The 27392-nt window shown below is 44.3% G+C and overlaps 1 protein-coding gene across 2 annotated transcripts in view; it reads left to right on the top strand.

The window, feature by feature from the left end:
- Fam120a (family with sequence similarity 120 member A) overlaps window positions 1–27392 on the top strand; it is a 103263-nt gene that overhangs the window by 66049 nt on the left and 9822 nt on the right. Inside the window, exons 9-14 of one of the 2 annotated variants that reach the window (XM_027950949.2) lie at window positions 1662–1889; window positions 4416–4590; window positions 14754–15003; window positions 20933–21047; window positions 26198–26407; window positions 27189–27372. In XM_027950949.2, coding sequence (XP_027806750.1) covers window positions 1662–1889; window positions 4416–4590; window positions 14754–15003; window positions 20933–21047; window positions 26198–26407; window positions 27189–27372 — 1162 coding nt within the window. Of the gene's footprint in view, window positions 1–1661; window positions 1890–4415; window positions 4591–14753; window positions 15004–20932; window positions 21048–22353; window positions 24839–26197; window positions 26408–27188; window positions 27373–27392 lie in introns of those variants that run through there. The other variant, XM_027950951.2, reaches the window with a different exon arrangement.

Here is a 27392-nt window from a genome sequence, read left to right on the forward strand (position 1 = left end):
AATCATTAAAAAAAAAAAAAAAAGGCTGGAGATGTGACTCAGTAATCAAGTGCCCTGGGTTCAATCCTTGGTTGTCCCCCTCCCCAAAAGAAAGAAACTAAATTTCACTTCTCCCTTCTTACTTGTTTCTACTTGTTAATAATGATCTCTAGAATTTTTTTTTTTTTTTTTTCCCAAAGCCACACCTGCCACCTGTGGGCCCTAGAAGGAGCAGGACTCCTGCTGGAAGAGGGTTGGTTTATATACAGGGTTATCTGAATATCAGAAATTCATTTGAACTCAACTGTTACACAGTCTCAACTGTTGAATGATTGTCCTACAAATAAGTAACAGAATTGCATTGTGGATACCTATTATTTTCAAAGCACCTTCCAAAGCATTTTGAGTTTTCTTCTGAAAGAGGGAGAATGTAGAAAACACTCGTGAATTATACACTAGTTACTCTTCTTAAGACTTATTTTTGCACTTGTGTATTAAAGAGTAAAATTAAGCACTTAATTACACCCATTTGAAAGACATTTTGTTCCAAAACAGAAAAATTTGTGTCTTTAGGGTGGCACTGAATCAAGCGATAAGCAATTCTCATTTCCAACTTTTATTCTGATCAAGAAAAAGAAGCTTATTGTACAAATAATAATTGCTCTTAGGCCGTTATTCAGAAGATACAGATTATGCCAGAGCATCTCCTGCGTCTCGTCGGCACCACCACCTGGCACTAGCCCAGCACTGCATTAATCATCTGGGGTCACAGTGCTTTCCTGTTCTGTGCACACATTCCAGGTTTTGGTGGGTAGTTATTACAAATTGGGTATTTCCCATCTAATAGATTTGAGCCATTGTGTTTGATAGGATTACTTGGATTTGTTTTGGTTTTGCTTTAATTTTTGCCTGCATGTAATTGAGTTTGGGGTTTTGTTTTCTTTCTCTCTCTTTTTTCTTTTTAAGATGGGGGTCTCTCTATGTTGTCCAGGCTTGCCCCAAACTCCTGGGCTCAAGTGATCCTCCTGCCTTAGCCTCTGGCGTAGCTGGGACCACAGGCATGTGCCACTATACCCAGCAGGATTCTGTTCTTTAAATACCAGCGATGGCAGTAAAGAGCAAGACTTGAGTCAGGGTTGGATATGAATTCAGTTCTGAATTGTTGGTTGCATATTGGTAGGCAGACTGTGTAGCCTCTCTGAGTGTTAGTTTCTTGCTGTGTAGAAATATTAGCAATTTCTTGAGGACAGCAGGAACACAGAGGACTTGGCCAAGTGGTGATGGGGAGTGAGAGCCGAGTGAGGTAGTGAAGCAGTGACAGAGCAGGAGGTCCCAAGAGATGAGCACAGTGGGTGGGGAGCAACAGTGGCTTCCTGAGCCTCGAGCACCATCCCCCCTCCCCCAGTGCAGAGTCACACAGACACAGAGGAGCTGGGAGCACAGGGCTGTCCTCTGAGGACAGCGGGTGTTAGTGGCATTTCTGTGTGTGAGGCAGTCCGAGGAGAGGATCCAGATCAGAGCTGTCTCTGATTGCTCTGTCTTTAGGTTGGCACTAGATCTGGTCTCTCCAGCTAGGACTCTGTACCCTCCATGGATGTCAGGTAGACAAGCATCTGGAACACTTGAGAAAGTGGAAATGTGATGCAAACTTGTTCTTCTCTCTCCTGTCCGTCTCTCTGTAGGCAGAAGGTTCCTCCACTGCCTCTTCAGGAAGCCAGCTAGTGGAAGGCAAAGGGAGCCAGATGGGCACAGTCCAGCCAATCCCCTGCCTCCTGTCGATGCCCACCAGGAACCACATGGACATCACCACACCTCCCCTGCCCCCCGTCGCACCTGAGGTGCTAAGAGTGGCCGAGCACAGGCACAAGAAGGGGCTGATGTACCCCTACATCTTCCACGTCCTGACGAAGGTATTATCCAGGGGCCCTGGAGTGGCTTCCATTCCTTGACAGGTGTTTTGTACTTTTTCATTTTGGAAACCATTTTTCTTTCTTAGTAAAATATTTGTAATCAGAGTTTACGTTCTCCTTTCTAAACATTAAACAAAAGCTAAACGTTTATGCCTGTAAAGACCTTTTGAAAGTCTTACTTTCTTCTTCAACTTAGTTTAAAATATTTTTCAAATTTCTAATGAAATAATGACACATCACATTGTTTTATTACTGGTAATTATATTGTCCTGATTTCATCTTCAAAATTTCTTCCATATTTGTGCTGTAATGTCAGAATTAATTCTGATGTGAGATATAATGTCTGATTTATTTATTGTTTGTCCTTAGAAAGTAATGTTTCCCCTTTTGAGTAGGTAGTAATAACTTCATGTATTTTGACTTGTTCATCTACTTCATTGAGTGCAGTTTTAATGGTACTAATAGCATTGTGGAATACAGGATCTTGTTACCATATGCACACTCGGAAAACACAGTGACCTTTTTACACAGTGTCATAATTTCACTTTACTGGTATCTTTCCAACTGCATGATTAAATATGTGCATATGGTGTGGCATTGTTTTTTAATCTGGGTGTTTCCAGTGCATCTGTGTGTATTTAAATCTCTTCAATGATCTGTAGTCTTTATGTTGGCATTTGTAATCATGGACCCACAATTTAACAAGCTACTTAAGTGACCAGTTATCATGCAGAATTGGTTTGTTACTATCATGTATTATTTATGTGCTTTCCTCAATACTTGTGCCACTATATATAATCAGGCTTTTCTGGTTTTTGCAATTCATCTGTGGTTTGTGAAATGGAGTCAGTAAGTATAAAAGACTCCTACTCCACAGTACTCATGAGGTAGACTGTTGATGGACTAGTCCAAACATTGCTTACTTTTATAAATTAAAAAGGACGTGAATATTTAGCTAGTAATATTTACTCGATTCATTTATTTTTTTAGTTGTAATTGCCTCCAAACTCATCTTACTGTTTGATATTAATATGCATGAATAGTATCACTTTGAGGTTGTGGTTGTAAGGTAAATATTATTTTGGGGTTCAAGGTAAATTATAAAGGGTAAGTGAAAGTTACTTTGTGGGAAAAGGATTTTGCTAAGTTTAAGGGACCAAAGTTTGGGGAAATAACATGTAAAAAGATGGCACAGTTTCCCTGTGGGGCTGTTGGAGATGTAGGGTACCCTGGAGCCATCTGCTGCACCCACCCTATGGGATCTGAGGCCTGTCCCCAACAGTTACTCAGATCCACATGAGGGATGCAGACTCTAGCTAACACTCTTCGGTTCTCACAAATTTCAAGGGGGAAATGTTGACATAATGACTTTGAGAAAAGTAAACCTGTCTTTTCAGATTTTAGAATGTTCAGCTTTTGAAGTATCATAGGGAATAGTTTAGAGTATAGTGCATACTATTTCTTATGAGCTGAATAGCTCTGGCATTAAATTGTACAGGCTAAGACGTGAAGCTTCATGATAGTACAGAGAATTGTCAAAGCGTCATAATCCTAAGAGATGAGAGTGTTAGAATACACATAGCTACTGGATGAATGAATATGAGAGTAGTGGACAAAAAGGGAATGACCAATTTTGAAATTAAATTTTTATGAAAGAAAATGTTATAAAATTATTAAGGCAATAAATTTAACAGACATTGAAGATATCAAATATATTTTAATGTTATGAATATACATAAATAAAATTTCTCCACAAAATGTTCTGAGATATATTTTGGTGTCATAAAATGCCCCAGACAGGACCACAGAATTTTGGCAACAGTCTGGGTTGCTGAAGGCCACACAGTGGATCCTTTGCCTCTGGGAGGCATGTTCTTGAGTCACGAGATTAACTGGAACTTGAGTGAGGTGGGGTGCTTTGATCCGTTGCCCTAGTAGCTGCTCATGACCTCACTCACAATGAGATGCTCTTTGAGCACCTATCACACTAATGCAGAGACCTATTACGTTTGTAAAATGGAGCATTCTCTTAGGTAGAATATTTTTAATATGTGGTCATTTTTAATGAAAGAGCCTAATTAAAAATATATGACCATTTCATTTTCAGAATATTTAATTCCTTGGATTGCATCAGGTCTTTAAAAATTATAAATTTTATTATACTATGACCATCTTAATCCCTTAAATAAAAAAGTTCCAAGTTCTCAACATTTTCTATTCTATTTGTTGTCTGGTGTGATCTGTCTAGGTTGTTTCAAAGACTTTGGATTTTCTGCGTGTTTTGTTATTAATTTTGGATTAAGTATAAAGTAGTGTAGGGTCTGTTTTTAGGCTTTGAGCATACATTTAGACACAGAATGCCAAATTAACTCTTCTGTATGTCGTGGTGTAGGCCAGTTGTTAAGCCTTTGATTTGGAATAGAATTGCAATGTCATTAATGGAGATAATACAGTATGTTTCTGTGAGTTGATTATAAATTCAACATGAAAAATGTGCAATATTATTCTGCTTTCTTCCATGCAAAGGGTGAAATCAAAATTGCTGTTTCTATTGAAGATGAAGCCAACAAAGACCTGCCTCCGGCTGCCCTGCTCTATAGGCCAGTTCGTCAGTATGTTTACGGAGTCCTGTTTAGTTTGGCAGAAAGCAGAAAGAAAACTGAGAGACTTGCTTTTAGAAAGAACAGACTTCCACCAGAATGTATGTACTGTAACAATCCATTGTTTGTTTTCCTCGGTACCTCGTAATCTCTTGTGCATTTTCTAAAGCCTTAGAAGAATCCTGACTGAGTTGACCCAAGAGTCTGCGTGTACAGGAGGTGGGCCGGGCTGCCCACTGGGCAGTAGGCCAGGGTAGAGCCCTGAGGACAGGAGGAGAAGCCAGACTTTCCTCAGTAATGTTCCAGTAATGGTGCTTATTCAGTAAAATAATAAAACCGCAGGTTTACACTTTAAACTGAATGTTGATCTGGAAGCACTCTTGAATGGCCGTCACTCTCTGTAATTACCCGTCTTAGTAACCGGGACACTTGTGTGTCTGCTGTGGTGTTGACAAGGTGCAGATCTGCTCTCCCCAGCAGGCTGGCGTCTGGAGACAGGTCCTGCAGGGCTCTGCATCCATGGCAGAGGTCGTGGGACTTGAGTGGGTCGTCCCAGGATTGCGCTGATTTACCTCAGAGCCCTCGAGAGGCGGTGTGCTTCCAGCCGATAGACTGGGGCTGCTGGAAAGTATTAACTTGAAACTCTGATCAAAGTTGAGGTCAAAAGCATTTTCTTTTATCTTCTAGTGGGTTTATGTTATATTTTTAAGAAAATGGTGCCTTCCTACTCTCAGTAATTTGATCTCCTGATGTAAGCAGTATAAAAACCAGTGTATGTTTACTAGGAAATAGAAAATATCCCCAAAACATAGAGTCTAAAATAAGAATATTATGAGTTGTAGAAATTGTAAATTACCACATCATTCTTTTTCAAGGAAGAACATTTGGTTACAGAGTTCCTGCTGTGTGGTGGGGAAATGCAGGCCTCATTAGAGGTGAAACTCATCATCAGTACTGACTGTGTAGTTCTGAGTTTTAGAACTTAGTTTAAAGTTCAGTAGATTCTTCAATTTTCTGTTTGCAGTTTCTGTGCCAAAATGGTGATCCGTAAGGCTTTAAACCAAGCACCTGTCACTCCTTCCTTGGAGATAGTTGTCCTGAGAGCCACTGCTGAGTTGCTTGTGTGAGCAGAGCTGATAGAAGGTGATGCTGGCCCCACAGGGTCCCTACCTTCCACCTCTGTGTCCTTGATGGATAGGAACACTGAGTGTAAGAAATGGCATCTTCTCAAAGACGTGGCTCTCTTACATGTATACATTCTCATTCTTTCCTCATATCATGTTTCATTTGCTCACCAAAAAATGGCATTTCTCACTTTGTAGCCTGGCTTGGGTTGGTGGCTAATAACGCCCAGCCTTCTATCCTGGGAAAAAGTGCTTTGTGGTAGAAAATATTTGACTTATTTGGTTAAGTGTTCCAAAACTAGACTTACCTTTCCACAGCAGGCTCCTCGAGGAATTTCCAGTGATCCATGGAGGCCAACTTGACTGTCCCCTTTCCCTCTGGCCTCAGAATGTTTGGCTTCGTGTGTGCTGCAGTGCCAGACACTCTCAGAGAGTAGTCTTAACCCCTCGTGCCCTGCTGTGGGTGTGCGACCAGCACGTGTGCACACACAGCTGACCCGTGCCTGGGTCTGGAGTGCTAATAGGCAGTGGGGCCAAACCTTCTCAAGGGCTGAAGTGTGCTGAGCACACAGGGAGGGGAGTCGTCAGGCAGAGCCTTGGCCCCAGAGGTGCTTGCCTGCTCCCACCCCTGTTCCATGCAGGCCAACCCCAGCCAGGGTCAGAGGTCGTGAGAATGAGCCATCAGAGGAAGGAAGGACCAGGAGGAGAAGTCTGGGGTGACTCAGGCAGGTATGCAAGACCTCAGGTGGGGGTGCCATAGACTTAGTGGAGGAGGAAAGGGACTTGGGAGAGTGCAGAAGGGTGGAGGTACTCTTATCTCCAAATGCAGGTAAGATAGGCTGGGCTGCCACTGTTTTCAGAGCTGGGTTGGTCTGGTCCCTCCCCCCATCTCTTCTCTACCCTATCCCTCCTTCCTCTCTTCACCTCCTCCTCCTTGGTAAGGATGGGAAGTTAAAGTTTGATCATTATTGTGGTATTTGATCAGTGGGAAGGACACGGGGAGAGAGTAGGTGAATGTGCCAGGGAGAATGGGAGAAAATTACGAAAGTTATGGATAAGGAGTGGATGTTCGTGGAGCTTAGGTGGGAGGGAGGAAGAGGGAGGAGTGCATGCTCTGGGACTGCCATTCTGGGTGAGGGCTGGGAAAATGGGGGGTGAGGCTGTCTCAGGCCTGCTTTGGAGAAGGGAGCCACTTAACAATGTGCAAAAGGATGAGACCCAGCTGGGTCACACCAGGATCATGGAGGAGTGAGGACTCCACCTGCCAGATTCATCAGACTTTAAAAGTGATTTTTAAAACACATCCATTATTATTGGAGTATCTAGCAGGTTATTAAAACAAAGGGTGGAAATTGATATAGGGACATGGCTGTGGTTTAATGGAGGTGAAGATCTGAAATTTGGTTCATTAGAAATTAAATTCGCCTGTGAGAGAGTACATAAATGTGGTGAGGTCCTTCTAAGGGTTGGTGCTGAACAAATCATTTTTTGCTTGGGTGATTTAGGGACTCCAGTTTTGACTCTTCATAGAGATGAGGGAGCCACTGGAGGTTTGGTACGAGTGATATTGCTATTTAGCAAGGTGAGTTGCCAGCTATGTACAGACTGAACTGAAAAAGACAGGTCTTTATATGGGAAGGAAAGGGCTCATTCAGGTGGACTTTGCCTAGGCTGAGTTAATTAAAGCCCTTAGAATTTAAGTGTTGGGAGAAATGTATTCATGATGTGCTGTTACAAATAAAAACTTGCTTCTCAGTGGAAATGATGTGTAAACTTGACCCGAGTTTCACTGTGAGAGATCTTAGTACTGTAAAGGCAGCAGCTTAGGAATCTTGATCTTCATGGGGAGCTCCTTCATCCATTACTTACGTTCATGAGGGGCAAACAGCCTGTAAAAGAGATTTTATGGCAGTAGTCCACCCCCACCCATGAGTACCCTAGCTGACCCCAGCTCTCCACAGGGAGATTTTCATCCTGAGAATCTCTTATGAGTGCTGTGTTTGAATGCTGTTTGTGAGTGGCATCTACTAATGCTCACTGCGGTGTGAGCACTAAAATGCCTGCCTCGACCTGCTCATCAGATTGCAGCTGACTGAATACTGGCAGCTCAGACCGTCAGTTTAGGCTTCATCACTAGAAATATCTATTAATCGATCACACATTTTGCTAGTAGTAGGGAGAGGGCTGCAGCTTCTTGATGCTGTGAGTGAGACAGGAGAAGGCTTGATCATGCTCCAGTGAAGCCGGACTTTGGACGGTTTCCCAGGAATTCGTGGTTGACTGGTGGAGTCATGATGGTATTGCCACCTGTTGACATTTACAGTCTGACCTAGGGTCACTCCTGGACTACATGCAGATTATACTACATCATTGGCTCATAGAAGAAGAGTCATAAGCCACAGAGGGCAGGCTCCTGAGAAGGCTTGTTCTTTCTATGGGCTCCAGAAGGAGCCTTCCGCTTAGACAGCTTTGGTGGCCATTTCTAAGGCAGGTATCTGAGAATTGTGCTGTAGAGATGTATGTTCCAGTTCACGGTCACCATTATGAAAATAATATTTCAAGAGGGCTTTATTATCAGAGAAAACTATTCAAAGGGTATATTAAAGTCGTAAAGGGTTGTTTAAAAGTATTTAACTCTCATTTAATGTAAGGCATGAGTTCATGTAGAAACCTAGTCTTGATTAAGGCAGGTGATCAATGTTCACAGTTTTCATGTGACTTACCTAGCCATCATTTAAGTTGCTGTATGGTGGAAATAGTATGTCAGACCCTTTTAAGAATTGTAGCCTTGGAAAGTCTGGAGTATTGTTTTCCACTCCTCTGTGTTCATCCCTAGGTTCTGTCAGGAAATGCATCAAACCTTTGCCCACTGTGGCAGCACTAACCCACCCAGGGCAGGGACCAGGAGCATCTGTGGTTGGGGAGGCCGGAGCCCAGAGGCCTGTTTCTCTTGCTGCTGGAGACAGGGCAAGGCTCTGAAGCCAGGCTCCTGACTGGAGGCTTCACCCTGTGGAAGTGCTGAGGCTCTGGCAAGTTCCCTAGGGCCACCTGTGGAGCAGGTGGTCCTGTGCACCCCCTCTTCCTCCTGGCCTTCCTCCTCAGAGCTTTGGCTGCCCCAGTGGCTTTTGTCCTCAGGTGCCCTGGGCCACCCTCAATCAGTGATTCTTCCCAAGGGCCAGGGGAGGGGCTGCAATGATTTGAGGATGAGCAAGGCCTAAGTTTTAAAAGGATATAGTGCATTGTGGAGCCTCAGTTACAATAAGAGTGAAGAATTCATGGTGTAAAGTTCAGTGATTAACTTTTTTTTAAATTAACATTCAATTAATAACAAAAGTGGCCATTATTTGCTCACTTTGCATTTCCCATAACAAGTCTTTGTCAGTATCTCCAAACTAAGTAAGTAAAAGAAACAGGCTTAGGGGCTGGGGATGAGGCTCAAGCGGTAGCGCGCTTGCCTGGCATGCGTGCGGCCCGGGTTTGATCCTCAGCACCACATACAAAACAAAGATGTTGTGTCCGCCGATAACTAAAAAATAAATATTAAAAAAAATATTCTCTCTCTCTCCCTCTCTCTTAAAAAAAAAAAAAAGAAAAAAGAAACAGGCTTTTAAAATAGGTGGAAGTAAATTATAAACTCATGATAAATTTATGGAACCTAGGGAGCAGTTTTCTAGACTGTACTATTTTAGAAAGGATTTCCCTATATAGCTTGAGTGTTTCCTTTATTTAAAATAAAGGACCAAAAATGTTTCATATTTCAGAGTTTTTTGGAATATTTGCATAAACTTTGCTGATTAAGCATCCTTTATGCCAAAACCCTAAATCTGAAATGCTCCAAGATCTGCAACATTTTGAGGTGGGGGGCTGGAGGACTAGGGGATAGATCGAGGGTCCTACAACATCACAGCGTACCTAAACACATGCTCTGCCACTGAGCTACATCCCAAACCCAAAACTTTGTGACTGTATGTTGGAACTCAAAGGTTTTGAATTTCTGAGCATTTTGAATTTCACATTTTTAGATTAGGGACATTAAGTCTATGTTCATTCTCTGTGTGTTTGTGTGGTGCTGGGGATTGAACCCAGGGCCCTGTGTATGCTGGACAAGCATACCCCTGAGCTACGCCCCCAGCCCTGTGTTTATTACACTTTCCTGGCTACCAAAAGGAGTATTGTTGTTTTTTCCCCCTAGTCCCTTTGCTTTAGAAATGTCTTGCTTATGTGACCATTGGGATTAAAAGTCAGTCAGTCTGCCATTATAGATTATTTCATGAAATAGCATAACTGATCAATATTAGTATGCTGGTTTAGTATTTGCAGTATTGTTCTCACCAACCTTTTAATTGATCCATCCCAAGATATGGTTACTTAAGACTATCACCACCACCAGAGTCTGATGTTACTCTTTTGGATTTGTATTTATTTTGTAAGGCCTTGAACTTTTGAGATTTTTTTTATTTTTTAAAATCTGATGCTGGTGATTAAATCCTGAGGTGCTTTACCCCTGATCTATATCCCCAGCTCTTTTTTTTGGAGACAGGGTCTCACTAAATTGCTGAGACTGCCCTTAAACTTTCAGTCCTCCAATCTCAGCCTCCCAAGTTGCTGGGATTATAGCAGCAGCAGGCCACCGTGCCTGGCTTTATCACGTACATGGGGAGAATGAGGATTATGAACGAGTTACCTTCGCATCTGCAATATCAGGTCTACTGCATGCCTCTGCCCTACTAATAAGCTTGATATTTCTGTGGGCAGTGGACTGCCCCAACCTCAGATAGCAAAGTTTTAAGAAGAGCATTCTCAGCCTTTCACCTTTGGGATCCATTGAGCTGTTCACAGGTGTGCAGCTGAGTGGCTAAGAACCACGGGGCTTCCCTGCTGCCCACATGCTGGTGCTGCTTGGGAAGGAAGGAGCAGGAAGCTTTCCTGTTAGAAGGAAAAACCAGCTTCACTGTATCCAGTTTCCTCTTTCTGACCCGAGACAAAGGAGCTCGTAACTGTGGGAGGAGTGCTCAGGATGTGCCTCCTAAGACACAGGTGCATGAGCATAGCAGGCTAGCTGGCCAGGTCATGGAGGTCACTCTTCTCACTCTCTTGTCCCTCCCTGTCAAGGTGGCCTATGCACAATGCAGGCTGCCCCTTCCTGAGCTCTGAGCAAGTATTGCTCATCGGGTAGTGGTGCCCTGGCACTGAGCTTAGGGACATACCATATAATGTGGCCTTATAGGCAGCCACTACCAGTCTGTAGGAACTGGCTTACAAAGAACCACGTTTCTTATTCCTTGGCTGGGGTTGATTCCAAGTCAGCATTATAACAGATTTCCAAGGTGGCTGGTTGTCATGTCAAGTGCAATGCTAGGAAAAGGTGATTAAGGTCCGATGGGAAATACTGTTTTGTTTTTGTTTTTGTTTTTGCTTTTGTTTTTTAAGGACAGCTTAAGTATGACAGTGTTTTATGCCCCCAACTTGCAGTTTAAAGGGGTCCTTTCTATAAAGAAAATGCATTCTGAATTTGGCCTCTAGTCACATAGAAAGTGGATGTCCTAGAGTTGTTCGCTAGTGTGACCGCTAAGTGAGCCTCTCAGGCTGCAGCTGAACCTCAGTGGTTGAGCACGTGCCTTAGCTTGCCTGAGGCCCTGGGTTCCATCCCCAGCACCACCAAAAACAAAAAAAGTTTGTTCCTGAAATAGTTTTCCTATCAGTAGGAAATTTGTTGATGTTGACACACAAGATTTACTCATAGATCTTCAGTTGGATGAGTGGACCTCTGGAATATGTGTCTATTTTTCTGCCCTGCTACTGGCACAGAGTCATTCATACCACCATGCTTTTCCTAAAGCCCGATCTGTGCCCATCCAAGATGTTCCTGTGGTTCGGTTCCTTGGCACCCTTCCAGGCAATCCTGTGTGTCCAGAGGCTTTTGCAAAAACGATGAGGATTCAGCCTCCTTTCTGTTAACTGGCTGCTATGAGCTAGAGCAGAGAGTGGAGACACCTGCCTTCAGGGCAGCCGTGATTCTCTGAGAGCAGTGGGCATTGCCAGCTCACTTATCCCGACTGGTACCCTTTAGCTGCCCAGTTCAGAGACTTGCCACACAGAGCCAAGCCTTTTGCTTTGTTTGGCCCCCAGCACCTTCGACGCTACTATAGTCAACCTGAAAATTGGACAAGCCTTGGAATTCTTCAATCTGTAAACTATTTTTATATTAATTTGTTGTAAATAATATATAAAATGTTGGCTGACCTCACAGTTTTTCCTGCATGGTGAGGGTTGCTAGGTGCTCCTTATGTTTAATCATCAGTCTTATGTTGCATAGCAAGGTTACAGCCCCTTTTCTTAATCCCTGCAACCAGGCTGGGTCGGGGAACCCAAGAAGACCCTCCCTTAGGCTCAGGCACATGCAGGTCACTGCTCACCTGCCTTCCTTGCCCTGGCCCTGCCTGGACACAGAAGCGGCTGGCTGAGTACTTGGTAAATGGTTTGCCAAAGGCTCCACGGCTGAGCTGCTGAGTGGCAGTGTATTCAAATGGTCTCCAGGTTATTAGACTGTTTAAAAGCAGCTGAGCATCTTGTAAGATAAAGCAACTCCAGAGCAGCTTTGCATTCGGAGCAAGATTTGTGTTCATCGTACCTATTTCCTCTGGTACAGACACAAGTTTCTAAATTAGATGTGAGCTGTGTTTGTGAATAGCGGTGCTGGAGCTCAGTGGGAACATAAATGCTTGGTGCTGTGACAGAGCCCGCTGAGTCTAGAGGTATGCATCTGAGGCACAGTGTCAGATGAGGCCAGCTCAGGCCGCTGCCAGCCCTCAGCACCCTGGTAGGAGAGTTGCCAGACCCAGAGCCTGGCAAGTGTTTCTAAGGGCACCAGGCAGGGCAAGTACCTCCCATACCTCCCCAAATGAAGATAACATAATACAATAAAATGATTGCTAAATATGACAAAAGGGGGGCAAACACAGCTGACAGAAGGGAAAGAAACATTGAAGATAAAGATAAATTTAATAAGAATGCCTCTTTTGAGAAAGTCCAAGGGGCTTCTAACATTCTGTTTTTTGTAATTCATTAGAACCCATGCTAGTGTGCATGTTTTGTGGTTGTGTGGAATGGTGTGGCGGGTGTTTGTGGAGGGGGACGGGGTGTATATGGAACGGTGTGTGGGGGTGTGTGCTTGTTGGCTTGCCCCAACAAGCCACTGGTGCGTTGGTCACCAGCTCATTCTGAAGCTCCTCGCCTGGCTTGCTCCTCTTGGCCCATACTTCCTTTGAATTGGATGCAGAAGGGAGCCAGGAAGGGGAGTGGGCTCCCAGGATGGCTGCTCATGTGATGATGATGATCCTCTGTGTTCTGACACTGCTGCGGGGGATGCTTCTGGAAGCTGAGCTGTGCTGGAGCTCAGTGGGAACTAGGTGTGGGGGAGGGGCACCTTAGATTGTGCGTCTAAAGACAGGTTCTGCTTGATGGAGATTTTTTTGGTTTTCTGACAGCTAAAAATATTAAATAAAAGCAAATAAGCGTATGTTTATATATGTATTACCTGTGTTTTTTGAGTTGATGGATTTTCAAATATTTTGAGTGTTTTAAATATCCCTTTAACATTTAAACACTAAGATAGCAAAATGTCAATGGAAGGAATTTGTCTAATGACAGCAGTAACACTTTTGTAAAAGGCTAACTTTTCAGCGACTGTCCTGACTTGTACCCCTGTTCATCCCAGTGAGCTTGATGTGTAGGGGCACAGTCTGGAGCCCTTCCCCAAGGCATGTCCATGACATGTTCCTGTGTGTGACACTGTTACTTGGCTTGTTGGGTATTGAAATGTATTTACATTTTCTGTTGCTGATAAACTGTACATCCACGTATCTAACTCCTGACAGTTTTCATCACATTTTAAGAGATTGTTGTATTGCCTGATATATTTACACTTGAAGTGGAACTGGAGACCATCCAGTTATTCATGTAACTCTGTCGCGGTTTTGGAACCTTCAGAATCTTTCACCTGCCTTAGGTGTTACTTTATAGAGAAAATGAACCCCGGGGGATTGATGTTATCTGGATAGAAATAATGTGCTGAAGACCAAATTAGAATTCACGATACCATCCTGGTTTCTGCCCCTGCTGCTGGCCTGTGGGCCGTGCCGTGGAGTATGGTGGCTAGCAGTGGGGCCTTGGACTCACGTTGAGCCCCTCACTGGGCACAGGACCACACAGGTCCCTGCTCTGGTTCTGGTGTTTACTGAACTAAAGTGAGCCACTTGTTCCTTCTGAAATGCATACCTACACTTTACCATCAGGTCGTCACCTCAGTGCAGTTGACGAGGAAGTTTAACATGCTGCTGGCACATGGAGCACCTTCATTGTATCTGCACTCTTACAGTTTTCCCTTAATTTATTTGGAAATGATGTGGGGAAAATGTGCATTGTAAGAATTCGCACTGTGGATAAGAGGTCATTGTTTTGTACTATATGAATTCAGAACTTCTTGCCCTTTGTCCAAATGAAATGTTAGAGATTCTGGCAGTGTCTTGAGTCTTGCTGGATACAGTCATTGTGCTGACATCATCCAGATTCAGAACTTGGAAATTTTTTTCTACTTGTGTCTTCCTGGCCACTCTTTAGAGTCCGCTGTTTATTCAAGAAGGAAGTCCTTGAGTAAAGTGGTTACCAAATGCAAATTATTTTTCAAATCCAATTTGTGAAAGTATTTGTGAAGAAGAGATTAGCTGTCTAAGTTGGGCTTTCCATGTTAACATAACCATATAATCATGTACTTCTGTGAATTTTACCTATTCTGTGAGTATTACTGAAACTTTTAGTAGATTTAAACTGTTGGTACATTCTAACATCCTTGATTTGTTCATTGGGTCTATGGGAAAGTCAAGTCATGATCTGATTGAGAAGAAATTTACATATGACCTCACTACAAATCTGAATGAGCCATTAATCACAGAGTAGAGGGCACAAAGTACTTGAGCATGAGGGCTCTGTGCTTGGTAGTTTGCTAAGGTGAGGACGCCTCAATTACCTGCAAGGACATATCTCCAGGCTCGTGGGTAGAGCAGGTTGTTTTTGTGCAGGCTGACGGTCGGTAAGTCATGTGCCTCAATGAGCTTTTCTCTCTCTCTCTCTTCTTTCTGTAGTCTCACCAGTGATCATAAAGGAATGGGCAGCTTACAAAGGGAAGTCTCCTCAAACCCCGGAACTAGTGGAAGCCCTGGCCTTCCGGGAGTGGACCTGCCCCAATTTGAAGAGGCTCTGGTTGGGCAAGGCCGTAGAGGACAAGAACCGCAGGATGAGGGCCTTCCTGGCCTGCATGAGGTCCGACACCCCAGCCATGCTTAACCCCGCCAACGTGCCCACTCACCTCATGGTGCTCTGCTGCGTCCTACGGTGCGTGCCCAGCCATGGGTGGAGGGGTGGACCCAGGGACTAAGGCTTGGGGAGGGGGGCAGGGTAATCACAGTGTCCAGCCTTCTAGGAAGGATGGAAAGTTCACTCTGTAGGAATTGTGTATTGTCTGTTGAGACTTGTCCTGGTCCTATATTTGTATATGTTCTGGGAATGTAGGCCCACAGAAATGCAACGTATGGTTTAATTTCTACTGTAGACTATGTTTATAAAGTAGGTATATTTGGTAAACACACATGGCCTGTAGATACATAATGATTTTAGAGAGTTTGTTCTTTAAATATTGAAGATTTTGAAGTCTGGAAGGGGGATTTATTTGGAATTCTTCTGTTGGGAAATTTTCTCTTCTTCCCCCTTCATTTATTTAATCATTTATCTAACTGGTAATGGACACAAGTGTACTCTGTAGGTCATAATCACTTTTTTGCCCTGGCTCTGGCCTTGGGAGCCCTGTCGGGTTGGCCCTGAGGCACACATCATCTTTTGGTGTGGGACTTTTCCTTGCTTCCCTGCCCAACAAGATACTTCTGTGGGCCTCATATTTCCCTGTTCCAGCACCAGCTGTCTGCGGTCCTGGAACAGCATGTGGACCAGGCTGCTGTGCTCCTGGGGCACCTCCACTGGGCCCTTGCAGCACACGGGGATGGGTGAATGGGATATTTTGAAGTTTATCTGAATTGGGGTACATACTGGATGTTTAGTACGTTTTAGTTGGATTTGTTTTATTTTGAAACCATTTAGACATAGAGAAAAGTTGCAAATACAATACAAAAAGCTTTGTTTTAAATTCAGTCCACATCCTTTATTGTAGTTTTCTAGCAAGATTATTCTGTAGGACTACCAAGTAGCCACCAGACTCAAATCCATATGGATCCTTTAGTCCATCTCATCTCAGGCTCATTTCTTAATTGTCCTAACAGTGTCCTCTGTGACAAGGGACCCACTACAGGTCCTGTGTGCTTTCGGGGGTAGTTTCCCACCTGGGGGTGCAAGGTTCCACCTGGGTCACTTGACAGTCCTCCCCAGCAGAGGACTTGATGGGGCATGTGCAGCTTCTCCCTGCAGAGTTGCTCTCGCCTTCCAGGTGATGCATGTCCCGTGGGGGAGGTGCTCTGGTCTCAGGAAATGTGCCCTCCTTTTTGGCTGTCCATGTGTTTGTTTCCGTATGGACTGGCCTCCCAGGGCCTTCAGACCATGGTACCAATGTTTATTTTGGCACTTGTCACCATGACACTGGACCTCCATGGTCTCCAACTGTCCCCTTGTTCTCTGAGCATCTCTTTTTCTCTCTGCAGGTGTTCTCCTTCCTCCTACCTCCTTGCATTAGCTCCAGGATCCCCACTTCTTCAAGCTGTCCTGGGTCCCTCCAAGAAGGGGGGTGGGATTGAGAGACCAGACTCTTCAGCCAGTGGCTCCTGATGCCTCGCTCTCCTATTTCTTGCTGAAAACAGTGCATTCACCTTGGTCCCTCTGACCTGGCACAGTGGTCCCCTCCATTGTGTGTAACTTGTGGCTCTGACAATGAGACTTGGGACTGGCCCTCCTGGCTCCCTGCTTGTTCATGTTCCCTTTGTGGGATGGGCCCCCTTCAGTGGCCATCTTCATGCAGGTCCTGATGGCCCTCTGCGCCCCTCCTACCAGGCTTTAGGAAGGCAGAGATAGAGCTTTCTTTCTATTCTTATTCCTGAAGTTTCTTAAATTTGAAACAAAATTCAAGGCCAATAACTTGTTGAAGGTGAGAATATCAGCTTAGAGCATAGTGTGCCAGTTGGTTAACTTTCTTTGACTAGGTTTTCTTGTTTTGTTTTTTTAAGAGTTTTAAGAGTTTTTTCCTATACTGGAAAATTCAACTAAAGACATGTTTTTATCATCAGTACTTTACATTAGTGAAAGTTTAAGATGAAGACTTTGGGTGCTCTGAGATCAACCCAGCAAAAGTGAGGTGATATATAGTAGCTGATATATAGTACTCACTGTCCACCTGACGCAAGAGTACACTGGACCCCAGGTGGGGGATATAGTATAGTATACAGGTGCCGCTGAACAGCATTGGTCAGGAGTGGAGCTTGATGTCCACGCTTCAGCTGCAAGTCCCAGTGTGTGCTCCTTGGTGTTGCAGCATAGACTCCGACTGCCCTTGAATCCTGGCTCTTGGCTCCCTCAGCCTCTCATCTGGCTGGTGCCACATGGAGGCTCACTCTGTGCCCACTCTCACCTCTGCACTTCTACCCTGCTAGCTGCAGTGTGAACCCTTTCCTTGGCAGGAACTACCTCATGCTCTTCTCGATGCTATTCCCAGGAGGAGACACAGGCAAGACCACGGGATGGACAGGAGAGGCAGGCCTCCAGTAAAAGCTTATTCCAAATACAGGAGCCAGTCTGTGGCTGTAGTTTTTCAACTCCTGTGTAAACTGTTGTAGATTTGACAGGTATTTCTTCGCGATTTGATTCAGCCTGTACACTCTGGTGGAACACCACAGAAGGGTGTGGCGTCTTCTCACGGCTCCAAAAGGCAGTTTTTGTCTTTGCTACGTTAATCTTGGCTCCTTGGTAAAGTTGCTGGGGTACTCCAATGTTAAATGTCACATTGTGGCAGCAGTTGAGGTGCATAAAGGAAAAGTGTCAGTTCAGTCTCTAGAATTTCAGCAGCAGAGGGAGGAGGGAGTCAGAGCACAAGTTGTCATGGCATGACTGTGAAGGCAGAAGGTTTTTTGGTTTTGTTAATCGTGCCAAGGATCAAACTCATGCCTCATGCGTGGTAGGCAAGTGTTCAGTCACTGAGCCGTGTTCCAGCCCGGAAGGTCTTGGAGAAACGTGGACAAAATCGATCAGGCCCTCCTCAAAGGTGGAAAGACAGACTTCGGGGACTCCTGGAAGGGCTCGAGTCAACATGAGTTATCAGGGAGGGCAAGCAGAGTGGCCCTCAGGCCAGTGTGTGCGTTTGGACATGCTGCAGATCATACCAGCTGTGCTCCCTCAGTGGAGCGCAGGCCGTGCTGTCCCCGGGGGGTGTCAGGGCCACTGCTCTGGTCTTGGAGCTCTGGCTTTCCCCAGCTTCCCTGTTTGAGAAGCGCAGTGAAAGGAGATCAGCCTTAGAAGACTCCAGAACAGTCGAGACGGTCCCTATCCTTCCACGGTAAGAAAGAAAAGACAAGAAGGGTAACTAGCTTTCCCAAGGTCCATTGCTGATAAGCTCTTCACGTAACGTATCTACACTCTGCTTAGTTGCATGGAAAAGAACATCCCGAGAATTTTTCCAGAAATTGCACAGGTGGACTTGGCAGTGTGAAAGGGATCTAAAGACATTCTACAGAGGAGTAGTGTAGGTAGGGGCAGCCTAAGTAAGTGAAACAGGAGTTGAGTCGCTGTGGCTGCTGCCTGTGGGTCTTGATGATTGACCCATGCGTTTATGTCCATGTATTCTCCTAACATCTGCCCCTGAGAAGAGCTGATGGTACCTTTGGTTCAGAGAGGCAAATGGAGGAAAAGGAATTCTGCCCAGTGCAGGTGTATTCCTGCAGCTGTGTTGAGTTCTGAGCGGCTTCCCTGTCAGAAAAACAGGGAAGATCTCCAGAAAACCAGCCTGTTCAAGAGCTGGTTCAGTGCTCTGGGGAAATAGTGCCTGAGGGTCAAAGTTTCAGTTTGGCTTTGGGAGGATTGGTGGCTTCAGGACACTGTGACTGTACCCAGGGCCACTAAAATGGACGCTTTGTACCTGGGAAAAGGTGTACATTTAAGCTGTGTATTTTAACACAGTTTAAGCAAAATAAAAACAAACACAAAACAAAAATTAAAAAGTTAAAAGAACATAAACCATGATCCTGAAGACAAAGTACATTGTATAATTGAGCATAACCTTCTCCACAGTGTTGTTTTTGTTTTTTTTTTCCCCAAACAACTCTGAGGACTGACACACACGCTCACTCCCCCCCCCCCCCGCCTCCCCCCTCAGTGTGTACGGTGCTGGGGATTCAACCCAGGGCCTTGTGCATGTGAGGCAAGCACTCTACCAACTGAGCTATGTCCCCAGTCCTAGTCATTGTTTTTGTTGGTTAGGGATGGAACACAGGGCCTCATCATGGTAGGAAATGCTTTACCACTGAGCAAACTCTTTCTTGCATCAAGCCCTGATTAAAACTCAACTCAGAAAGACCATTGTATTTAAGGCTTGTGGTGCTCAAATGAAAGGATGTATATTTCCTCACTGCAAATGTTGACAGTTTACTTAAATAAAAGTTTTAGGCCACTCTTTTATTTAAATATGATAAACACATTTACTATTTGTTCATCTTGAACTTGCATTTCCTGGAGCTGGGTGTGGTAGTGCACACCTGTAATCCTAGCTACTTGGGAGACTGAAGCAGGAGGCTCAAGACCAGCCTCAGTAACTTAGCAAGGCCCTCAGCAACTTAGTGAGACCCTATCTCAAAAAGGGGTTGGGAAGAGCTGGGAATGTGGCTCAGTGGTCAAGTGCTCCTGGGTTCAATGCCCAGTACCGGAAAAAGAAACTATATTTCCCTACTTTTGCCATATAATTTTATAAGCTCCCTGTGCCTCTGTTTACCCATCTCTAGAATGAGATGATAATCATTCTTGCTACGACAGTGGATGAGTTAATATGTGTAAAATATTTAAATAAATAGGAACGTGCTCTTAATGGGTTTATAGGTGTGGAACCTACCTCTCTTTGCTTAGTCTGTATTACCATGGATTAATTATTATAAAAAGGAGTTTAGGTTCAGCACCAACCCTGACCTGGGTTTTTGTAAACTTGGTTTTAAGCCCTGAAAAAATTGACTCAGCAGGTGGGGATGAAACGAGCCTTGTTAGGCATGTCACTTTTCTCCAGACTCCTTGGAGTTGTTCTCAAGAGATCATATAGCATTCTGTCATCAGAAGTTATTTTTAGTGATCAGCTGGCAACTTGATCAGATCACCTGCAGGTTGGTTGAATGAAGAGAATTGGGATCGTTGGACTTGCAGGTTTGTGACTCAGTTGTATGGTTAGCATTTCATTTTCTCTGGGTATTACCTGGGATTGTGTCCTGTGTAGTGAAACAACGTTATTTGTCTCTTGGGCAGTGTTGCTACAGAAACAGGAAGCCCATTGCTCTTGGCAGATCTGTTCTAGCTGATATTGAAGATTTGGGTGTTGGTTTCCCTTCAGCTACCCACACCAGGGTGCTCCTCATTTGAAGGGGATGGGCTTTGGTGAGCATCCTGTGCATTTCCCTGGCAACCCCCGTGGACCCGCCTGTGCCTTATCCCTTGTTGGGCGGCTGCTGAGAAGCCCTTCTTCACTCACTCATGAGATTAATCTTTCTTATTGTGACCTAGGTTCTGCCTCCAGGGCATCCTGGCCTGAATTAAAATGAACCAATCATGTGAATTGGTGTCTATAGTGTACTTTCCGCATTTTAAATGTTTCACAAGAGTGAAGTTGTATCAAAAATCACTGGTGGCAGCCATAGTGGGGCATGCCCACACTTGTAATCCCAGGTGCTCTGGGAGCTGAGGCAGGAGGATCAAGAGGCCCAGTCTGGGTGATTCAGCAAGACCCTGTCTCTTAAAAACCTGAGAGGAGCTGGGGAGGTAGCTCAGTGTTTGAGGGCCCCTGAGTTCAATCCCCAGTACTTGGGGTGGGGGTGTCACTGACGAGGTAGTCTTCAGTATGTACAATTTAGGTGCCTTTTTTTTTTTTTTTTTAAGGTGCCATTTTTAATTAAAGTAAACCATTCCAGTCAGCCTGGACGATGACTACATTTTCATTTCTAATTGGCATCATCTTGTGAAAACAGGCTGGATAAAAGCCTTCGGAGCTTTCTCAGTGATCACATCATCCCAAATGTGCTTAGAACCTCTCACTAGGTGTGACCACACAGTCATGCCCGGTGTTTCTGTCTCTCCCCAGGTATATGGTGCAGTGGCCGGGAGCTCGAATCCTACGGCGTCAGGAGCTGGACGCCTTCCTGGCCCAAGCGCTGTCCCCCAAACTCTACGAGCCGGACCAGCTACAGGAGCTCAAGGTAGTGTGCCAGCCTGTCTCGGGAAGTCTTGCTTTGAGTTTTTGGTGTAACCCAGCTAACCTTTACCAGGCAGACTTGCTCTGTGCACTAAACTAATGATACTAATTCGATGTGAATCAAGAGCCTTCAGGGCAAAAGGGACATTCCTACCTAGTTATATAGATTTGCCATCCCCAGTTGGAAATGATCAGTTCCACCTTGAGAGAAAGATTTTCCCTCATTTCCCAGTGGGTGTTTATTCTTGTTTTTCACATCAGGAAATAAACTTCTCTTTTTTATTTTAAGAGGGGATTCCAAATCGTGGGAGGGCTTGATCTTAAGGATTTTCTAACATCTAGCCAGGATTCTTTTTCTTATTTCATTCCATTGTTCCTAGTCACAACTTTAGTTTTCTCTAAAAAAATGTTCTTTGCCCTTCTAGTATTGTAAAATCCCTTTTAAAACAGCCACTTGAGGAACCACGAGACACCATCATCCCAATGCCCTTTTTAGTCAGCGTTTAACATCATATTCCTTTTAATTTTGCCTTCTAGCAGTTCCTTTTGTTCTTTGTTTTGACAAGGTTTGTTTTCTCTAAGTTGTCACCCAGTTTTTGAGTGTGCACATCTTTTTCAGTACACTTTTATTAGTTGCTGTGTTCACAATTGTTAATTGCTTTCTAATTTCTATTAAATGTTAGAATGTTCAAGACTTCAAAGTTAGCCAAACTCAGGTCTGCCTTTTCTTTTTAATGCACAGGGTTTTGTTTTTTCTTTGCCATCTGTTATTTGTTTTTTATTATTTGTTTATTTATTCATTTATTTATTTTTACAAAGTTTGATTTATAATCAGTTAGTTTCCTTTGACAAAATTGCCTTCACTTTTAGATCTTTTTGCTGTTCTTTATGAACGCATCTTGCCCTGCAGAGGAATTTTAGACTTGCTTTATAGAAGTTCAGTATTCAACAGGTGGTGCTCAATAAATGTCTGGTTTTCCCTAAATTACTGTGTTAAATTGCAAAATTTGGTGCAGAGTGGAGCTCACCTGAGGCTTCTGATGACTTTGAAACAAGCTAAGTACAAAGCCAAAACGTAGAAACCCCTCAAATTGTGTTCTTTACTTTGTGGATCAACTTTTCTGTTTGTTAGGCAGAAATTGTTATTGTCTTTAACGCTTTTGTTTCTGGTGTCAGGCAGTGTGGCGGGCCCAGTCAGGTCCTCCCCGGTGCCGTCACCGAGCTCGCTGCAGGCTGTGCTTCAGGGGGTGGAAACACTTTCCTAGAGTGTGGTGCCACCCCCTACCTCTCCTCCTGTTTCTCTTGTATAGATTATTCCTTCAGTACTGACATCCCAGTTCTGAAAGTCACACCGCCAGGGACCAGGTATGCCCACCAAGCTTTATTCACCATCAAGTTACTTTAACCAAGTCCATCTTATTTCCCATATCCTTTTCATTTTCCGATCCACACACAGGATATAACTTTTGAAACCCAGTCACTCAAAGCTTTCATTTTGGTTCTTTTGAGGTCTTAGTGCCTTCATGGTTTTCTCCCGGTTCTTCATCTGAGGCCAGGCATTTCTAGAGCTGTATGGGACACATTCCATGTGCCGCTGCCTTCTGTCTCACTCATTGCTGCCCGGGGTCTTCTTGTGTGCAGGGCGACAGTCCCGGTTAAGAGCACAGCCTACACTGGAACAGCGTCATTGTCAGGATCGGTGCAGACTCTGGAAGAGCTGTGGGGAAAAAGCGTTTGAGGGGAAGGCAGTCATTTGTTTTGTAAAGATTAAAGCTCCTCTCAGCCATCAGACTGAGAATCAGAACCAGAACAATCCTTATTTCAGTGCTAACCAAAATTCATAGGCAGAGCCAATGGTTCCAAAATTCAGTGGTGGGAAATTAAAATTAAAATTGCCTTTTCATGTAAACATTAAAGTTTTCCAGCATAGCAAAAGCGATGACAGTCCTTTCCTGTGAGATGCCATTTCACTGTTTAAGACACAGTCGCCTCTTGACTGTCGCTGCTCCTGTGTCGGGGCCGTGACCAGTTTGTGGATTGCCCAGGCCCCTCTTTCTTCTCCCCTTAGTGTCCACCACATGCTTTGCCATCAGCGGAAGAAAAGAGGAAGAACGAACCCAGTTCTGACAGCTTGGGCTCTTGTTAGCTTTTCTGCGGGGAGGTTCAGTGGGAAAAGACATTGCAACCATTACCTTAAATGAATTTTTTAAGAATTTCATTTCATCCATGCTTTCTCCGTCTGCCATGTTCATGAATAATTGAGAGTTCTGTGTGGTTCCTTGAACACCTGTGACAGTGACTGATGACCCTCATTTTTTTCTTTTTATATTTTTAAGCCCTTCTCCTAGGTTAACAGCATGAGTGTAATTAAGGTAAAATGAGCCCTGAGCCTGGGTTTCTAGGAGGGTGGGTAAAGGACGAGGAGAAGGAACTTTGTCCAGTTGTAATGTCTGTCCAGTTTCTTCTCCCTTGTTCTTGACATCCCTATAATTGCCTTAAATTCTTTTTAACAGTTTCACATGCCAAGTGCAGAATATAAAAGATGGAAAATGAAGAGCTTTAAAGGCAGTATTAGGGGCGTGCAGCATGTCTGTGATACCTGTAAGAATTATTTTGCATATAGGTAAATATGACAAATTACAGTAAGAGTCTGTGCCCTGTAGTTAGAGGACACACAGAGTCACTGTGCTGGATTTGGGTTCTGAGCTAACTAGATAGATCAAGTTTCATGTGTGCATTTCCCATAAAGTCAGAATTTTTTGCTCTGTTTCTCTAGCTGAGGAACTTTGGATAATGCTGAATATTTTATCTCAGTTTATATAAGAGAATAAGTTTCGAATATGAATATTACTGGCAGATATTTCTACAGTTGAGGGTTCAGATTGGGGTTCTGCAGTCTCTGTGACCTTGAAGTCTGTGACTGTCTATTACAGTGGAATACTGTTAGAAGTCCATGTGTCCTATAGGTGTTGAGAGATGGAAATGAGGTAGAACACATAAAAATACACGTTTGAAAAAAAGGTGGTGTCTGATACATCTTTTTTTAAGTTCCCTACAAGTATCACATTATTATTTGCATAGTAAACATTTAGGGAAAGAAAAATATTATGCAAATGTAAGTTTTAAATAATTTTCAAAGGGCTGACTGCAGTGGCACACACCTGTAATCCTAGTGACTTGGGTGGCTGAGGCAGGAGGATCTTGCCAGTTGGAGGCCAGCCTGGAAAACTTAGCAAGACCCTGTCTCAAAATAAAAAGTAAAAAGTGCTGGGATGTAGCTCAGTGGCAGAACATCACTGGGTTCAAGCCCAGTTCCCCCTGCCCCCACTCCAAAAACATTTTTAATGTAGCCTTTGAGAACTTTTAAATTAATTCTAATTGTTATTCCTGAAATTGAAAATTAAATTATAAACATCATTTTTTAAATTCATGGAAAATAGCTATCAACCAGTGTTGAGGCTGGTTGATACATACATGTTTATACACAGTACTGCCTCATGCCACCCCTCCATGCTGTGTGCACCTGCTGAGGGTGTTTTAACTCACAGTGCAGATGGCAGTTTACCAGGGTGTTAGCAGGGGTTTGTGACTGGAGGTGGCCAGCCACGATCCATGGCCGAGCATGGCATTCTATGCAGGACGCTTGGACAGAGGCAGACCTCTTCAGAGCTTCGTCAGCCCAGTCACCTCTCGCATTCGCCCTTGACCCAGATCCTCTGCTCTCTGATGTGGGCCAAGTGGGGGATGAGGCCCTGGGCCAAAAGTGGTGGGCCCTCCCCTGGCTGGAAGTGTTTTGTGGTCACTGTCCCAAAATGCAAGGGGACAGGGGACCAGTGTCCTGGGGTGGCCCTGTTTACTCATCAGGCTACACCTCTGCTTTAAACCTCTCTCCAGCAGAGCCGCTTCCCTCTTTCTGTCATGACGATTTTTCTTCTTTTGTGCAGCTCAGCGATGGGGTGGCTGGTATCTAAATAAATAAAATAGGTTTTCTCCATTTTGTTCCGATTAGACCCTCTCTTTCTCCACAATACACATAAATAATGAATATACGTCTAATTCCATCATCCAGCCCCAGCTGCTTTCCAGTAATGCATGGGGCATGTAGGAGCTGGCATGATGCACAGTTGGGTCAGGAAATGTAGATGAACCACTTTATTGTGAGCAGACTTATTTTGGAAGTTCATTTGCATTGACTTAAAATTTTTAAAAAGGTTGGAAAACAGTGTTAGCTAATAATGGGAAAAGTTGACATAAACAGCACTAAATAGCAGCTAATCATAAATTTCATTAGCATTTGGCACCAGAATGATCTGTTTTTTCTTCTTTCATGCAAAACCATTTTACTGCCACCTTTAGGCATTATTTAGACTGATGCCCCATAAAGACTGTGTTCTTGAGAAGCCATCCAGGTAGAAGATAGAAACAAGAGCAGAGTTTAAAAACTGTCCTGGATAATCCACAAACGAGGTCTTTCTGTCAGATGATCAAGAGTTGACTGTATATTCCCATTGAGTCTCTTGCCCAACCTGTCCTGAGAGAGGAAAGGGCTATGGGCAGAGCAGGCATCATCACTCACACAGGACGTACAAGCTGTGCAAATTCTGTAGTGCTCATGGTTCAATACAGGATTTCTCTTGTTTTGTTCTTTCATTTATAAGCTATTCATGTCTCCTGAAACGTTTTGACAATTTCTTTAATAAGTAGCTATCTGAAACATAAACATATAAAAATAAAAACAAAATACAAATTTATTTCTGAATGAAATTATCCCAGGTAATTTACCTGACCTGTGTTCAGATCTGAGGTGTTATTTCGTGAAGGGATCGTGAGAGTCCCAGCTGCTGAGGGGACCGTGCATCGTTGGTCCCCTTGTAACGTCCTGCCTTAAATACAGTACTTATACACCCTAGGTGATGATTTCAGATGCCAAGCTGGAATACTTCAGTATGTTCATAAAACATGTTCTTAAATTTAAATATGCTAAATAATAAGAAGTAATTCTATTTAAATAAGACCAGTGCTAGGTCAAATTAGGACTGCTTAGTGGTACCCTTTTATTGAGGAGTGATCTCTGTTAACTTTGGAGAGCAGTGGGACAGTGGGAGAATACTGAAGTGCTCTTATTCCATAGAAATCACTCTTTTCAATTTAAAGATTGAGAACCTAGACCCCCGAGGAATTCAGCTGTCAGCTCTCTTCATGAGTGGAGTAGACATGGCATTGTTTGCCAACGATGCATGTGGACAGCCCATCCCCTGGGAACACTGTTGTCCTTGGATGTATTTCGATGGGAAGCTCTTCCAGTCCAAACTCCTCAAAGCCAGCCGGGAAAAGACCCCACTCATCGACCTCTGTGATGGTCAGGTATGTTGGGCGGGACAGCCTCCCCTGACCTTAATGAAATACGGTGCACAGGCTAACTATGTCATCTTTTATACCATACTCACCATGAAACCTGTGAGAGGGCCTCGCCCAATATTACTGAATTCCTAGTAGGCCTTTGATCCTCGTTACTCCTGGTAGTTAGCTTCCAGAATTCTCCTCAGACCCTGAATTCGCGAGTATGAACCATTTCTCCTCGGAAATTTAGGATTAGGTGCCTGCACATTTGCCTCAGTCAGCTCAGAACCTTGTTCCTAGAGGGTTTCTGCTTACAGACACCTCATTTAATACATACTGTCCATTCGTGGCCTTCGAGCTCATGACAGCAGCACTGTAACTCCAGCTGCAGGAAGCTGCTCTGACACCGGCACGTCTAGTCCCGTGTGTGCTGAGAAACACTGGGCAGCGCCTCGGCACTGGGGTCCATCCTAAACACCAAAACCACCAACCGCAAGGACAGATTGCAAACAAGAAGTCACTAAACAGGCCACAAAGAGGATGCTCATTTTCAACATGAGCTGAGTCTGGCAGGTCGGTGTCGTCTCGTTTCATCTCATCTGGGCTCATATGCCACCCCATGCTCCACACAGGACTGCGAATGGCCAAGGATTGATTTGGGTGGTTACAGATAAACGTCAGCAAGTAGAGGGGTGTGCAGACAGGACTCCCAGCAGTGAGTCTGCATGTTTTAATCTGTCAGTGCTCGTTCACATCTGGTCACGACTCGAGTGGCATTTTCACCTGCCGGCTCCTTGCCTTCCAGGCTGAGCAGGCCGCCAAGGTAGAGAAGATGCGGCAGAGCGTTCTGGAGGGGCTCAACTTCTCCCGGCAGAACCACCCACTCCCCTTCCCGCCACCGCCTGCTCTGCCCTTCTACCCCGCGTCTGTGTACCCTCGGCACTTCGGGCCCGTCCCCCCATCTCAGGGCAGGGGCAGAGGCTTTGCAGGTGAGTCACGGGTTGGCATG

This window comes from Marmota flaviventris, chromosome 16 (genome assembly GCF_047511675.1).
Source record: "Marmota flaviventris isolate mMarFla1 chromosome 16, mMarFla1.hap1, whole genome shotgun sequence".
Classification (NCBI taxonomy): domain Eukaryota; kingdom Metazoa; phylum Chordata; class Mammalia; order Rodentia; family Sciuridae; genus Marmota; species Marmota flaviventris.